This window comes from Haliotis rufescens, unplaced genomic scaffold (assembly GCF_023055435.1).
Source record: "Haliotis rufescens isolate VD_foot unplaced genomic scaffold, xgHalRufe1.0.p SCAF_9, whole genome shotgun sequence".
Lineage (NCBI taxonomy): Eukaryota > Metazoa > Mollusca > Gastropoda > Lepetellida > Haliotidae > Haliotis > Haliotis rufescens.
Window position 1 is genome coordinate 30,462,197 of NW_025964383.1, and position 15,075 is coordinate 30,477,271.

Genomic DNA, 15,075 nt, shown 5'->3' on the forward strand with positions numbered 1-15,075 from the left:
TGATGATGATGATGATGATGATGATGATGATGATGATGATGATAGTGTAATTTGACGACATTGACACTAAAGGGATGACGATATCACTAATTTACTAAGTCTTCTTATGATGAGGGGTGGTTGGGTAGCCTTGTGGTTAAAGCGTTCGCTCGTCACGCCGAAGACCCGGGGGCTCGATTCCCAACATGGCTACAATGTGTGGAGCCCATTTCTGGTGTCCCCTGCTGTGATATTGCTGGAATATTGCTAACAGTGGCGTAAAATCAAACTCACTCACTCACTCTTATGATGATGATGATGATGATGATGCATGAAATGATGATAACAATATCAATGATGATGACATTCTTGATGAATGTAATTCTTACATATAAAGATAAATAAATGGATGCTGTTGATGATAAAATGATGACAGTGATGACCCAGGTAGCCCAATACTTTTGCTCATGAGACAATAAAGATTGTGTAATTATGTTTCAGCTTGAATGATGCTGAGTCTGGCTACGTCCTTGTGATTGATCGTAGACTAGATGGATGGAGCGCAGTCAAGTCAATTCTTCTCAGAATCTCAGTCAGTGCTCTTCCTTTGTTAAACTCGCACATAATGAAAATATTGATAATGATGACAGCAATGAGAATGAAGATAAGGATAATGTTGACACAAAATAATTGATGATTATTTTGATTGATGATGATGATGATGATGATGATGATGATGATGATAGGCTGTAATGAGAGCCCAAGAAGCCATGCAATAACTACGGCTCTAGATAGCTATAAAACCATCAGTGACACATCTGTATTGAGTAATGAAAGAGGATGAACAATGACCAGTAACCATGGGAACAGAAATAACCAAACCATTAATACCATACTTATGTTTTATGCTATATAGTCATCGCACACCCATTTTTATGGTGTATATAAGATTTATGGGAATCTATTATGGAAATTCTTTTGCAAAATACTGATACTGCAACCAATAGTTATAGCCCCTGCCAGTGTTGCTGCATCTGAACCTTCATGTATGTATCTACTGCATGCTCATCCAGGGACTGTTCGTTTCAGAGTTACTTCCCCACTCACATCCAAGTGGTGTTTTTGCTTCAACCAAAGGGCTTCTTCCAGCGGGCGTTTGCCGATTTCAGGTCCAAGTTTGTGAAAGAGGAACTCGAATATAGGGTAAGTCTATCATTTTGCAATTGTGGAAATACCTTAAGTTACATAATTCATGACTTTTACTGTTTGGATGCAAATATTTCATTTTCTTCCCTGATGCTCTTCATTTTCATCCCTGATGCTCTTTATTTTAATCTCTGATGCTCTTCATTTTCATGTCTAATGCTCTTCATTTTCATGTCTGATGCTCTTTATTTTCATGTCCTGTTCTCTTTAAGTTCATGCTCTATGAAATGTTCTTCATTTTCATCCCTGATGCTCTTCATTTTCATACCTGGTGCTCTTCATTTTCATGCCTGATGCTCTTTATTTTCATCCCTGATGCTCTTCATTTTCATACCTGAACCTCTTCATTTTCATCCCTGATGCTATTCATTTTCATACCTGATGCTCTTCATTTTCATACCTGAACCTCTTCATTTTCATCCCTGATGCTATTCATTTTCATACCTGATGCTCTTCATTTTCATCCCTGATGCTCTTCATTTTCATGCCTGATGCTCTTCATTTTCATCCCTGATGCTCTTCATTTTCATACCTGATGCTCTTCATTTTCATCCCTGATGCTCTTTATTTTCATCCCTGATGCTCTTCATTTTCATACCTGATGCTCTTCATTTTCATCCCTGATGCTCTTCATTTTCATACCTGATGCTCTTCATTTTCATGCCTGATGCTCTTCATTTTCATACCTGATGCTCTTCATTTTCATCCCTGATGCTCTTCATTTTCATGCCTGATGCTCTTCATTTTCATCCCTGATGCTTTTCATTTTCATACCTGATGCTCTTCATTTTTATACCTGATGCTCTTCATTTTCATGCCTGATGCTCTTCATTTTCATACCTGATGCTCTTCATTTTCATACCTGATGCTCTTCATTTTCATACCTGATGCTCTTCATTTTCATCCCTGATGCTCTTCATTTTCATCCCTGATGCTCTTCATTTTCATGCCCTATGCTCTGAATTTTCTTACCTGATGCTCTTCATTTTCATACCTGATGCTCTTCATTTTCATTGTCATTATTTCCTTGTTCCATACCTACTGATTCCATTCATGCTGTGTACATTCATGTGGCCTTCATTTCAATGATTTTGGTCATTCGCTTCCTGTCTCCTACCTTATAATAATGTAACATTATTTGGCAAGCTCAGAGTCATATATAACAATCTGTATGTGACAAATAGTTGACAACAGTTCAAAAGATTTAACTTTATACTTTATGTAGAAGTAAGAACCAAAACCTTTATCCTCTACATTGACCTATGATCCCAACTTCCTGAATTTTTACCCATTATAAAGTATTGATGGACATCATCATAAGCATATCAATAGCAGCCCGAATGTTGGTCAGTAGTTTGACCTTGACCTTGACCTTGACCTGACCTGACCTTGGGCCAAATTTCTGACCACATGACATCACAGCATGTCAAGAGATTATGAGTGACAACCATGCTTGAATCACTTTTACCTCTTGGGAGGGGCCTCGAACATGTCTGTACTCTCTTAAGTAGGATTAGTTGCATACCTGTGAGCTGTTGACGCAATAGTAAGTGATGCTATTTGTAAACTGCAGTCAGCAGCTGATGGTTGATGTTACTTCACAATTTATTATGGCCCATCCTTGAATAAAGAAAGCTTTGTGCTCACATGTATAAACTTGCTGATCAGGAATTAAGTTAACATCCTGATATATTTTCAAAATGCAAGAGGATATGATAAAAATATATATTTAGTTTATGGTTATAAACATTTCTTCCACTTGTGCAGGGCGGTCATGCCTAGTGGTTAAAGCGTTCGCTCGTCACACCAAAGACCCGGGTTTCGATTCCCGACATGGATACAATGTGTGAAGCCAATTTCTGGTGTCCCCCCGTCATGATTTTGCTGGAATATTGGTAGAATCGGCGTAAAACCATACTCATTAACTCACTCATTCCATTTGTGCAAAAATAATTAATTTTTCATATGTGATCTCATGGAACAAATACGACCTCAGTAAGGTCATGACAAAATGTATTTATCTTTCTGTGAAACTATTGTCATAAACACGATGCACAATTTGTTCTGCAGAGTAAAAGGTAAAATCTTTACATTCAGACTCGTTCCTACGTTTTTGACATATAGATAAAAATAATCACAGGATCCTTTGCCTATGATAAATGATAGTATAAATGAAGAAAATCATGATGTGGTAATAAGCCCTTTTTCCTAGGATAAATGTCAGATCTTTTTTAAGAATTTCATGATGTGGTGATATGCTCTCTTGTGTATGATGAATGTCTGGTCTTTTCAAAGAATTTCATGATATGGTGATATGCTCTTTTGCCTATATTTAATAATGAGGCCTTTTTTAATAATATCCATGATACCTTTCCTGAATTGAGGTCACTCTAAGTAAGCTGGAATGATGAGTTACCTGACCTGCTGCCGTTGCATGCTAACATGTTGTGGGATTAATTGCCATCGATTCCTGGATATTGATAACAGATGTGTCACTGCTGAATCATAGTTCAATTTTTAGAACCTGACATCAAATGTGACATATTCCCTAAAAAGCCCCTGGCTCAGATTACAGGCAGTAGTGTGAGATTGACTCATCCCTTGTGCCAGACCAAATCAGGCCCTGAGCGTCTGTGAAGAGGAATCAGTTGTTGCTGAAGTCATGCATTTATGAAAATAGACATCCAACATTTCCTTAATTTTGTTTACTTGATAGCCACATCGATTTATTCTCTTCCTCTACAGATTTTTTTGTTTGGTCAAAATGTCAAAATGTATAGAATGAAAAACAGCCCCAAATCTGTGTCTTAGTTTAATTGAGGCTTTTTCCTGAAAAGAACTTTTTCAGTGAATATTTTCATATAAACCACTAGAATAATAGATGATTTTTAATGAAGACCAAACTAATTTACATACTTGATGTAAAGAATTTCTTGGTCTATTAGACATGATAGTGTAAAAAATTGTGCTTTAACTGAAGGTGTCTTGGTTGTTTTGAGGTTATTCCTTTAAAAAAACAAAAATATTTTTAATCAATTATTTTTATAATAATCTTTTTTTTTTTAAAGTAAGGTTAAACTTGTCAATACAATAGGGAAAAAAAGGCCATAGTGAATTAGATTTCCGTCCCTGCCTGCGTGACGACAAATGACTCATGATATTGTACCCAATCATAGAGAGAGGAAGGAAAAGGCAATTGTTATTTGAATTGATGAAATACAAAGGACAATGTATATGTAGTCCTACCAAACATTCATGCTTCATGGAAATTGCATCTTTGGACAGTTAGTTATAAAAAAGTAAAATGTTTTTGGCTTCACATATTTACAAAAAAAAGTATATGAATATGAATTATTATTTATTGTGGCCTAATCAAAACGGTTGAAATATATAGGCCACTTTTATTAGTTAGTTTACAGATGTTTTCTATCAAAACTTGAAGTTGGTGGTACAAAAATAAGAAAAAATTACTTCCATATTTTTTTGTCTTTTGTGTAACATATGGTTGGTAGATATTGAAAATAAAAATTATTAAAAATAATCAATTCATTGCCATGATGGCCAAGATCCTGAACAATCATTGTAATATGCTTTCTTGGTGAGTTTAATATGTTGTTTTGGGACCTGCATGAAAACAGTTTATGATATATTTTATTGCTACTTCTTCAGACTCGAGGGTAATAAAAAACTCAATTTAGAATTAATTTCTTCTATGTTCCTGAATTTTACGGTCTATGATCCTTAAACTCATAAAAAACAAAAATGCGTTACTAAAGTTCTTTTCATGCAAAGTCATGACATGATGTGTTAATTAGAGGCCCGTTTTCTCTGGTCTGCTGAAGGCTATTTTTATCACACGATTTACCCCATAGTCACGTGGCGATGAGATGCTGATTGTCATAATTATATCGTCTATTTCCAGCGATTGATACAGACAGATAATCTGTCAGTGGCATCCTGTTAATATCTGTTCCCAAGTACCCCATAAACTGATGACAACTTGACTTTTATGGGGAGAATATTAACTGATATGTCATGAAAAAAACGATATTATTTAACATTTGTATGCATGGCCGTATTTAATTCGATAATGATTTAGCCAGTGAAGTACTCAACAAAGATTGAAAATTGGATATTTTTGTCATAATTCTTATAAATGTGTTAGGGATGGAAATCAGTATTTAGTGTCATATTAATATTATGCATGGACTGTGTGTTTTAGAAATTCATATTTGGACATATATAAAAATTTATTACCCATAGCTTCATGAAAATACCAGACTAACATCAAGTCTCAGAAATGAAAATATTTTATAGAAACAAATGTTGTGAAATTATTTTGATACAATATAATAAAATGGAGCCCAGAGACTCTTCATGTTCAGAAACTGCAGTAATCTAGACTTGCCAACTATTATAGACTTGCATGGGCTGTATTGGATATATTTGTTTTAGGATCTGTATGACAGACAAAAAAAAATCATGTGCACTAGTGCAAATATCCCCTGTTCATTATTAACTTCGTCCAGACGTCATTGTTGACGTCATTCGAATCTTATTGTAACGTAAGGTCAGAATGACGTCACACTAGAATCGGGGGGCACGGGTGGCCCACTCGTCTAAGGCGCCGCGATTCGCTGTGCAGAGTTGCGTCCCTTGGGCACGCCAGAAACCTATGATTGAGACTGAGACGTCTGAGACCTGCATCACTTCGGGCTTTCCTCCCACATTAAGCTGACACGCCGTGATATAACTGGAATACTGTTAAAAGCGGCGTTAAACCCAACTCACTCACTCACTCACACTAGAATCGATGGCATAGCTGAAGATTGTTGACATCATTAGACAGTTGAGGTTTTCTAAGACAGTATTTGTGATCATTGCATTTTTTTAATGGGGAGCTCAAAAGGATTAAGAAACAGTGGGTATCAAAGAAATATTACACTTACATGTGTATCATAATGATTTTACGAATTTTGTGTTATAATTCATGTATTAGCCTCGCTCTCTTTCAGGAAATACAACACTTCTGACACATGTTTCGTAAAGTCAGTATGACTCACATGCTTGTATGATAATTTCCATATATTTTGGGGGAAATGAATTTTTAAAAAAGCTGATTTGTATCAGAAACATTAATCTGATTGATGTCTTTGTTGAAGAATATTATCGTGAAGCAGGAACAATAATTTGTACATTTTGACAGAGTCTTAATGGTTTTCTGCTCTATCTAAAAATTATAAAATCAAATTTCAGATAGTTTTGTTTCATTTGAATAATGGCTCCGTGATAAGAGAACCAAGAAAACAGAACATGAGTAGAGATTCTTGAAGACTCAAAGCCAAAGCCAGATTTACTGGAACAGCTAATTCCTGCTGAATGTGTCTTTCATGACATTTGATTTGCAGCAATGCCATCCACTTGAAATTGATGAGTATTGATTAAACTAGCTGTAAGCTTTGATGTAGCACCATGCTACGTTACTGGTTCACATTGCTCCATCATTCTAACTTGTTAAACTTGAAGAATTTTAATTTGATAAAAAAAAATTGGAATTTGAGGTAATTATATATTTTTTCTGCTGTTGAATATAATAATTATAACATCTCATTGTGTAAAGACTATTTGGCCCCATTTCTCATTTTTTACTGATTTATTCAGTTTTGAAGAGGAAATTTACAGTATATGAAAAAAGAGAGTAATTTCCTGTATTGTAGCTCAATCGAAAGAAGAACTTTTCATTAGTTTAGAAAGAAAAATATCTGACAAAAAATCAAGACAAATAAACCATTCATTCAAATAACTTTTTAACCATTTGTGTTTTCATATCATGGAACCAGGATGTAAATAGAAAATTATTTTCAAAGCATTTTCTACTAATATCTCATGAATGACAAATACATTATAGCCAGTCATCAACGTAATATTTTTTCTTGATAAACATACTACATTTAAAACATTTTGAAACATTTTAGTCCAGACCAATTATTTTCTTATTTCACCAGTTTCCTTGGGCGATATGCCAAGATTCAAATTTAACCAAAATAATGAAATGCTGTTTGATTAATAGGTTAAAAAATAAAAATAGTCATATTTCAATCATATTTTATATCTTTATTTTTAGATGGAATTTTGACAATTTTGTGTAGGATCATATGTAAAACAAGATAAAAATATTGAAATGCTGGTCTGGTCTTTCCCACAAAAGAACCCATAAATATCAAGAAAAGTGCTGAAGAAGACAATATTTATTCTCACACAAAGGGGCTACTCAGCAAAAGCTTCCTTTCCCAAAATAGTTGGAAAGTCTCATTGATCAGATGGAGAAAAGTCTTCTTGTTGTGAAGTTTTGACGTGGACTTAGCAGTTGTCTGCATTCAAGTCTCCGACATGACAGCCCATCTCTCTTTCTAGAAATTGACGATTATTGATTTCAAACTGTGATGAAACGCCTCATAAATTTATTGCTGGTTCTACAAGGTGGACACCCTTAATTCAATTAATGGTTTTCGTTTTCCCACAAGAAAAACAATAAAATAAAACATTTCTATTAACAGAAACTTAGACAGTGCTGTTTAACTGTAGTTTAATGAGTTGATGTGGGTTTTGATCGTATTTTTATTTTTATATTTCTTGTGTAGGCTAGCTTGGTAGGAATGTAATTGATAACCTTTAAAATATCACGCTGCGTTATTGATTGACAGCGCCATGGGAAGTGTGTTTCGATCACGTTGAAGTCTTGTTTTTATTAGAATTTTAATTTTGGTTGTAAAGTACATGTTGTTGTTGTGTTTTTAAAAATGAAAGGGACAAAAATGGTCCTGTCAAGTATTAGGGTATTTTTTTAATGTTGCTTCAATAGTACAATCTCTCAGGAAATCATGGGGAATAAAGGCTGGTTCCTTAAGTGCTCAGGCCAGTGTAATTAGGGTTAGGACTATAAGATAAAGTTGGATTGTATGCAGTGTATGAATCAGTTTGGATTGGTGATTGGCCAAATTAAAGTATTAAAGATATAAAGTATTAAAGATTTAAAATAGTAAAGATATAAAGTGTTAAAGATTTAAAGTATTAAAGCTGGAAAGTATTAAACAATGTTAAAGTATTTAAGATTTAATGTACATGTATTAAAGTAATAAAGTGTTTAAGATTTAAAGTAATAAAAGTATTAATGTATTACAGATTTAAAGTATTAAAAATTATCAGTATTAAAGATAGAAAGTATTAAAGATAGAAAGTATTAAAGTGTTAAAGATTTTAAGTATTAAAGATTTAAAGTAAAAAAGATTTAAAGTTTTAAAAATTTTAAGTATTAAAAATTATATGTATTAAAGATAGATAGTATTAAAGATTGAATGTATTAAAGTATTAAAGTATTAATTTATTATAGATTTAAAGTTTTTAACAATATAAGTATTAAAGAAAGATAGTATTAAAGATAGAAAGTATTAATGTATTATAGGTTTAAAGTTTTAAAAATTATAAGTATTAAAGATTTAAAGTATTAAAGATAGAAAGTATTAAAGATAGAAAGTATTTAAGTATTAAAGTGTTAAAGATTTAAAGTATTAATGTATTATAGATAGTATTAAAGATAGAAAGTACATATTACAGTGTTAAAGATTTAAAATATAAAAGATAAAACATTTTTTTGTCCTTCCCTTCTCCTTTCATTCAAGAAATTATATTTGTCTTGAAGCTGTCACTGAAAAAAACAGTTTGTCTCCTTCTAAAAAACATTCCCCCCCCCCCCCCCCCCCCCCCCACACACACACACACACACACAAACACCCCTCGCCTGCTGCAAGAATATCTAATACATGATTCCCTGAATTGCTCCACCGTGGTTTGTTTCTCATACTATCAACCACTGGTTTTGTCTGGTCCAGACTCAATTCAACACAATTCATCGTGTTCAAGCTGTGATAGTGTTGAATGAAGAGAAATCCAACATTCCCACTGCTGCCAAGCAACCCTTTTTTAAGGGTAAGCATTGATGGGTAACTTCAATGACCCATCTCCGTCTTCTCTCCCTCTCTGTAAAACCTCTTCCCACCATCAGTACCATCAGAGGATTGCAGAGCTTGCCCAAAACCGTTATGAATCTGCTATTTTGACTTTTTCACAAAAAGCCTTTTCTATAGTTTATCATACTGTCAAAATAATAACATGACCGACACAAGTGCATTTTAAGATTTTTACATACACTGACAAGTAAATACCAGTACTTTGACACCACCGGTACAATACGTAGAAAATGCAGATTTCATTCACAGAATTTCAGCCAATTTTCTTACACCCTGGGCTTGTATATTCCACGTTATTGATCCTATTGGTCTATTCCTGGCCCAGGCAAACACTAAATCAAAGGCACCAATATTCCACGGAGAGCTCTGGCGCTTCGCCTAACTATTGCCCCTGGCCTTACATCATTGCTAGACTTTACAATGGCGGCAAGTTTGTGTGGAGATGGTCAATGGAGAGGTCATATGTTTCGTGTTTTCAAAGATAGCATCTATCTATATGTTATCCTTGATTTACTGCTTGCAGACAAGAGCTTGTTGAAAAAGTCATTTCGGAAATGAAATTGGATTCAAACAAGAAAGATTTAAGGGGTTCGGTACCAAGAATTTGGCAGGAACGATGTATATTTTGTTGGTGATTCTGGATGGTGGGCTGAGAGCGGACAGACAGATGCTGACCGATGTTGACTGAGGAGGCACACAGACATATTTCAACACAGACAAAACCAGACATAGCAAAGTTTGGACAGACACAGACATACACACACAGGTACATGCAGATATGAACAACAACACACACAGCTAGAAACAGGCAGATTGTATCACAGACACAGGCAGACATTATGACAGACACTGACAGATATTGACAAAATCATGCAGACACGGTGAGACATAAACAGACAGACAGACAGAAACATAGACAGGGACACTGATATGGATACATATATGACACAGACATGGACACAGAGACAGACATAAACACAGACAGACATTGACACAGACATACAGACATGGACATAAACAGACATGGACACAGACAGATATTGACACAGACAGACAGGCAGGCATGGACACAGACGAGCATACAGACAGATACAGACACAGACATATTGATACAGATACAGACAGACATAAACACAGACAGACATTGACACAGACATACAGACATGGACACAGACAGATATTGACACAGACAGACAGGCAGACATGGACACAGATGAGCATACAGACAGATACAGACACAGACATATTGATACAGATACAGACAGACATAAACACAGACAGACATTGACACAGACATACAGACATGGACACAGACAGATATTGACACAGACAGACAGGCAGACATGGACACAGATGAGCATACAGACAGATACAGACACAGACATATTGATACAGATACAGACAGACATAAACACAGACAGACATTGACACAGACATACAGACATGGACACAGACAGATATTGACACAGACAGACATGGACAGAGACACAGAGAGATGTGGACACAGACATATTGATACAGACACAGACACAGAGACAGGCAGACAGACATGGACACAGACAAACATGGACACAGACAAAGACACAGACAAAGACACAGACAGACATGGACACAGACAGATACAGACAGACAGACAAGGACACAGACAGACAGACAAGGACACAGACAGACACAGACAGACAGACAGACATGGACACAGAAAAAGACACAGACAAAGACACAGACAAAGACACAGACAGACATGGACACAGACAGACAGACAAGGACACAGACAGACACAGACAGACAGACAAGGACACAGACAGACAGACAGACATGGATACAGACAGACATGGACACAGACATGGACACAGACAGACACAAACAGACATGGACACAAACAGACATGAGCACAAACAGACAGACGCAGACACAGACATTATATTGTATTTCTGCAGCTGGCGTGCCATTCTACTGTACATGCACCAACATGTTTCCGGTCAGTGGTATTGACGTACATACAACATCCGATGTCATTGATTTTAGGCCTATTTCTAGCAGCTTATTCATCTGTGCATCCTGTGTTGGCATAACAACCAACTGATGTGTTTATCAGACTGATATTCCCTGATTACAAAAGACCATCCCCAGTCCCTCCAAGCATCCCCCAGGCCAGGAATCAATGGGGGGAGGTACACAGGCCAGCACTGGCTGACAGGAGTCAGCTGCCAATTAGCCAAAATTCATATTAATTTTATGGGGCATCTTTGACTCAGGATTTATCACCTTATTTTGTCTGTTATTAGACTATTTCTAGTTATCTGTCTTTCGATGGTCTATTTTGGGCGTGGATATGACCACAGGTAATTCTCTGCGTCGGTCTAGGACTTTGCATTTACCTGTTGCTGTGGCGTGTCTGTCAAATGAATTACTCATCTTTTCTTTCACTCTTTATCTTACTCCTCCACTCTGTCACTCACTCTTTCTCTTTGACCCGTGAAGATTCAGCTTAGAATAGGCCTTCAGCAACACAAGCTTGTCTCCCCATGAAGATCCAGGGTAGAATAGGTCTTCAGCAATCAACGCTTGTCTCCCCGCGAGGATCCGTGGTAGAATAGGTCTACAGCAACCCATGCTTGACGTAAAAGGCGACTATGCTTGTTGTAAGAGGCAACCAACGGGATCCCAATTGTGTGAATCGATGCTCATGATGTCAATCACTGGATTGTCTGGTCCGGATTCGAATATTTACAGGCCATCATACAGCTGGAATATTACTGTGGTGTTAAACAACAAACAAACAAACAAACACTTTCTCTTTACTCATTTAGGACCCAGGTTAGAAGGACTACCCTGCATCTGAAGTCAGATTGGGGAAGCTGGCTCACTGTTCCTCCCTGTGTCCTGACCATGTGATTTTGCCTATTCTTTCAAGACCTTTTGTGTCAGATCTGGATTTGATCATTTACAGACTGCCACGATATAGCTTGAATTTGGCTGCTGAATGAAAACAAACAAACAAACAAACAAATAAAACAAACAAGAACATTTTCATCTTTTCTTTCATTTATTTACTTTCTCTTGTACTCCAGTTGCTTATGTGTGTTCTCTTCATCTCCATTATTTATATACACAAAGACCGCCTCCGTGGTCTAGAGGTAGCTCGTCCGCCCGGAGACCGCCTCTGTGGTCTAGAGGTAGCGCGTCCGCCCGGAGAGCGGAAGGTCCGGGGTTCGATCCCCGGCCGCGTCATACCAAAAGATGTTAAAAGATGGTACTTGTTGTAACCCTGTCTGGCGCTCGGCATTTAGGGGCTAAAACAAGGACTGGTCGGCTCGGAGTCAGTATACTTTGTCTGAGTGGGGTATTCATGTTAAACTGCGGCATGGTATCTCAGTGTGCTAGCACTATAAATCGGCATCAGTCCGGACTAGTACAAGCAGCCACACACACACACGTGCATGCACGTCGCTATATAAGTGCAATAATCTTGGACGCGACGTTAAACCCAATTTCACCTTCACCGTATATACAATGTTCCTCCATCACCACTAAGTATATGGCAGTGTATAGCAGTTGTATGGCAGTGACACTTTGATTTAGGAAATCAGCCAATCATTTCTTTTCACATTCTTTCTTATCATTGTCAGTAATCACATACAGTAATTCTAGTGTCAGAATACAAAATTTATGAACCATAATTGAAAAGCAAGAGAAATAATTTAAATTGATAAGTTATCAGCTTTCATAAAAAAGTCTGGCCTCTTGTCTTTTCCTTTCCATCGCTTCGATTGTTACACAAGAGAATTCCGTCTCATTGATTTCTGAATACGCCACAAGAACCAAAATCTCTTGGCGCGGAGCAGCAGAACTTTCAACGAACAGCATCAATAAAGGAGATCTACATTTCCCCCAATTTCCCTCCCTGAATTCCCATGAGAGCTGTTAATCTTGATTTGAAGACATTATAGTGGCGGGGATGGAAATTGGCTACATACTAGGCAGCATAATGTAATAAATGAACCTAATTGTCGAATGTTACATTGCAATGTAATTGATAATCAGTCCAACATCTTCTGTCTGATTTTGACTAAATACCAATTCTAAATGTCAGAATATAAGAATCTAATTACGGTTCTGGCACCAATGGTCCCATTACTAATTTCCATCAGTGCAAGTAGGTATGAAATGGAGTGTTGTCAATTTCAAAACTGAACGCACGAACTGCAATTTATGATGTTGTGTATTGCCCACATCATTGTACATTTCAGTCATCACGTTCCATTGACATGAAACAGATATGTTTTATTCCCAGCAAATTTAATAAAATAAAATATGACAATGGCTAGTCTAGCCATACTGGTTTATTGGAATAGTCACCATTTTGAGAAAAAGTAGCTTTTTAATGTCATCACGACATGACCTTTATGCTTCAGTCTATTTTTGACAATTCACTAAAAGATTAATGTGCTGTTTGTGTTAATGTGTCAGAGATGTGATAACGAGTACGAAATATGAATTTTTTATGCAGCTGTCAATTTGATCAGGAGACTGGAAAAGATGTTTGTCTGAAGTCATGTTTTTGTCTCCAAGAAATTAAGGTGCTTAGAGTTTGGATCATGATAACAGCAGAATCTGAAGAACAACATTTAGACACTCTAGATAAGCAAAACACTGTCCCCTGACATGTCCACTGACATTATATACAATTAAGTATTTCAATAAAAAGAAGGTATTTTTTTAAAAATTACTTGGGGGTCATTTTTAGCATTGGGTTCTGATGTTATACCAAAGTTGGAGTCGATCTCCATGAACACCCAATTTTATGGGAACAAAAAACCCGGATACCTTTTTGAGCAATTGCGTTTTTACCTTAGGGTAATTGGGTTATTTCATTTTTCATTGGGTAACCAATATTTTTTCACTCATCTATTCATCACTCTATTGGGTTTTTCCAAAAAGTAGTGAACAGATTAAGATTTAAAAAAAAATGAAATAACTGTTCTAAATATATGTTTTTATGTATTTGAGTTTTTCATTTAATGCATGCATTTCTGTACGCAAGTTGATTAAAAGAAATTGGGTTTTGAATATTTTAAAAATATTTTTTTAATATTAATGTGTGTGTGGGGGGGGGGGGGGGGGGGGGGGGGGGGGAGGAGGGTTATTTTACGCAAATACGCTGCTTATCTGTAGCTCTGGTAATGTCAGTGTTTGAGCTGTAAGGCCCGTGACAGTCCCCACTGTGTGAGTGTGTTACCTCCTTGTGATGCAGGTTATACTGTGTGACAGCCCTGTGGAGATGCTGGAGCACGTGGACCCGTCCATGCTGACCACGGATGTGGGCGGGGCGCTGGAGTATGACCCCAGTGAGTGGACAGAGCACAGATCGGTGAGTGTGATGAGGGGTGAAACTAATTTAGGATGACTTTAAGGTTGCAAGTGTTGGTAATGAGTAGAATTTTATGATGTTTTACTATTTTTGCAACTTTGAATCGTCATGGAGATGCTGTGAATGGACTTGGAAGTGTTCCCATGAAGGATTTTGATTTTTTGTTGGGATGAACCTTATTTGGCACCTGGAGTTGAAAATATTGATAATGATGACAGCAATGAGGATGAAGATAAGGATAATGTTGACACAAAATAATTGATGATTATTTTGATTTGTGATTATGATGATGATGATGATGATGATGATGATGATGATGATGGAGTTGAAAATATTGACAATGATGACAGCAATGGGAATGAAGATAAGGATAATGTTGACACGAAATAATTGATGATTATTTTGATTTGTGATTATGATGATGATGATGATGATGATGGAGTTGAAAATATTGATAATGATGACAGCAATGAGAGTGAAGATAAGGATAAT

The 15,075-nt window shown here is 36.4% G+C and overlaps 1 protein-coding gene across 5 annotated transcripts in view; it reads left to right on the plus strand.

The window, feature by feature from the left end:
* The window catches only part of LOC124118575 (guanine nucleotide exchange factor DBS-like), a 150,497-nt gene that overhangs the window by 53,442 nt on the left and 81,980 nt on the right, over nt 1-15,075 (plus strand). For all 5 annotated transcript variants that reach the window (XM_046480758.2, XM_046480760.2, XM_046480759.2 and 2 more), the window contains exons 4-6: nt 481-571; nt 1,069-1,182; nt 14,467-14,583. In XM_046480758.2, coding sequence (XP_046336714.1) covers nt 481-571; nt 1,069-1,182; nt 14,467-14,583 — 322 coding nt within the window. The remainder of the gene's footprint in view (nt 1-480; nt 572-1,068; nt 1,183-14,466; nt 14,584-15,075) is intronic.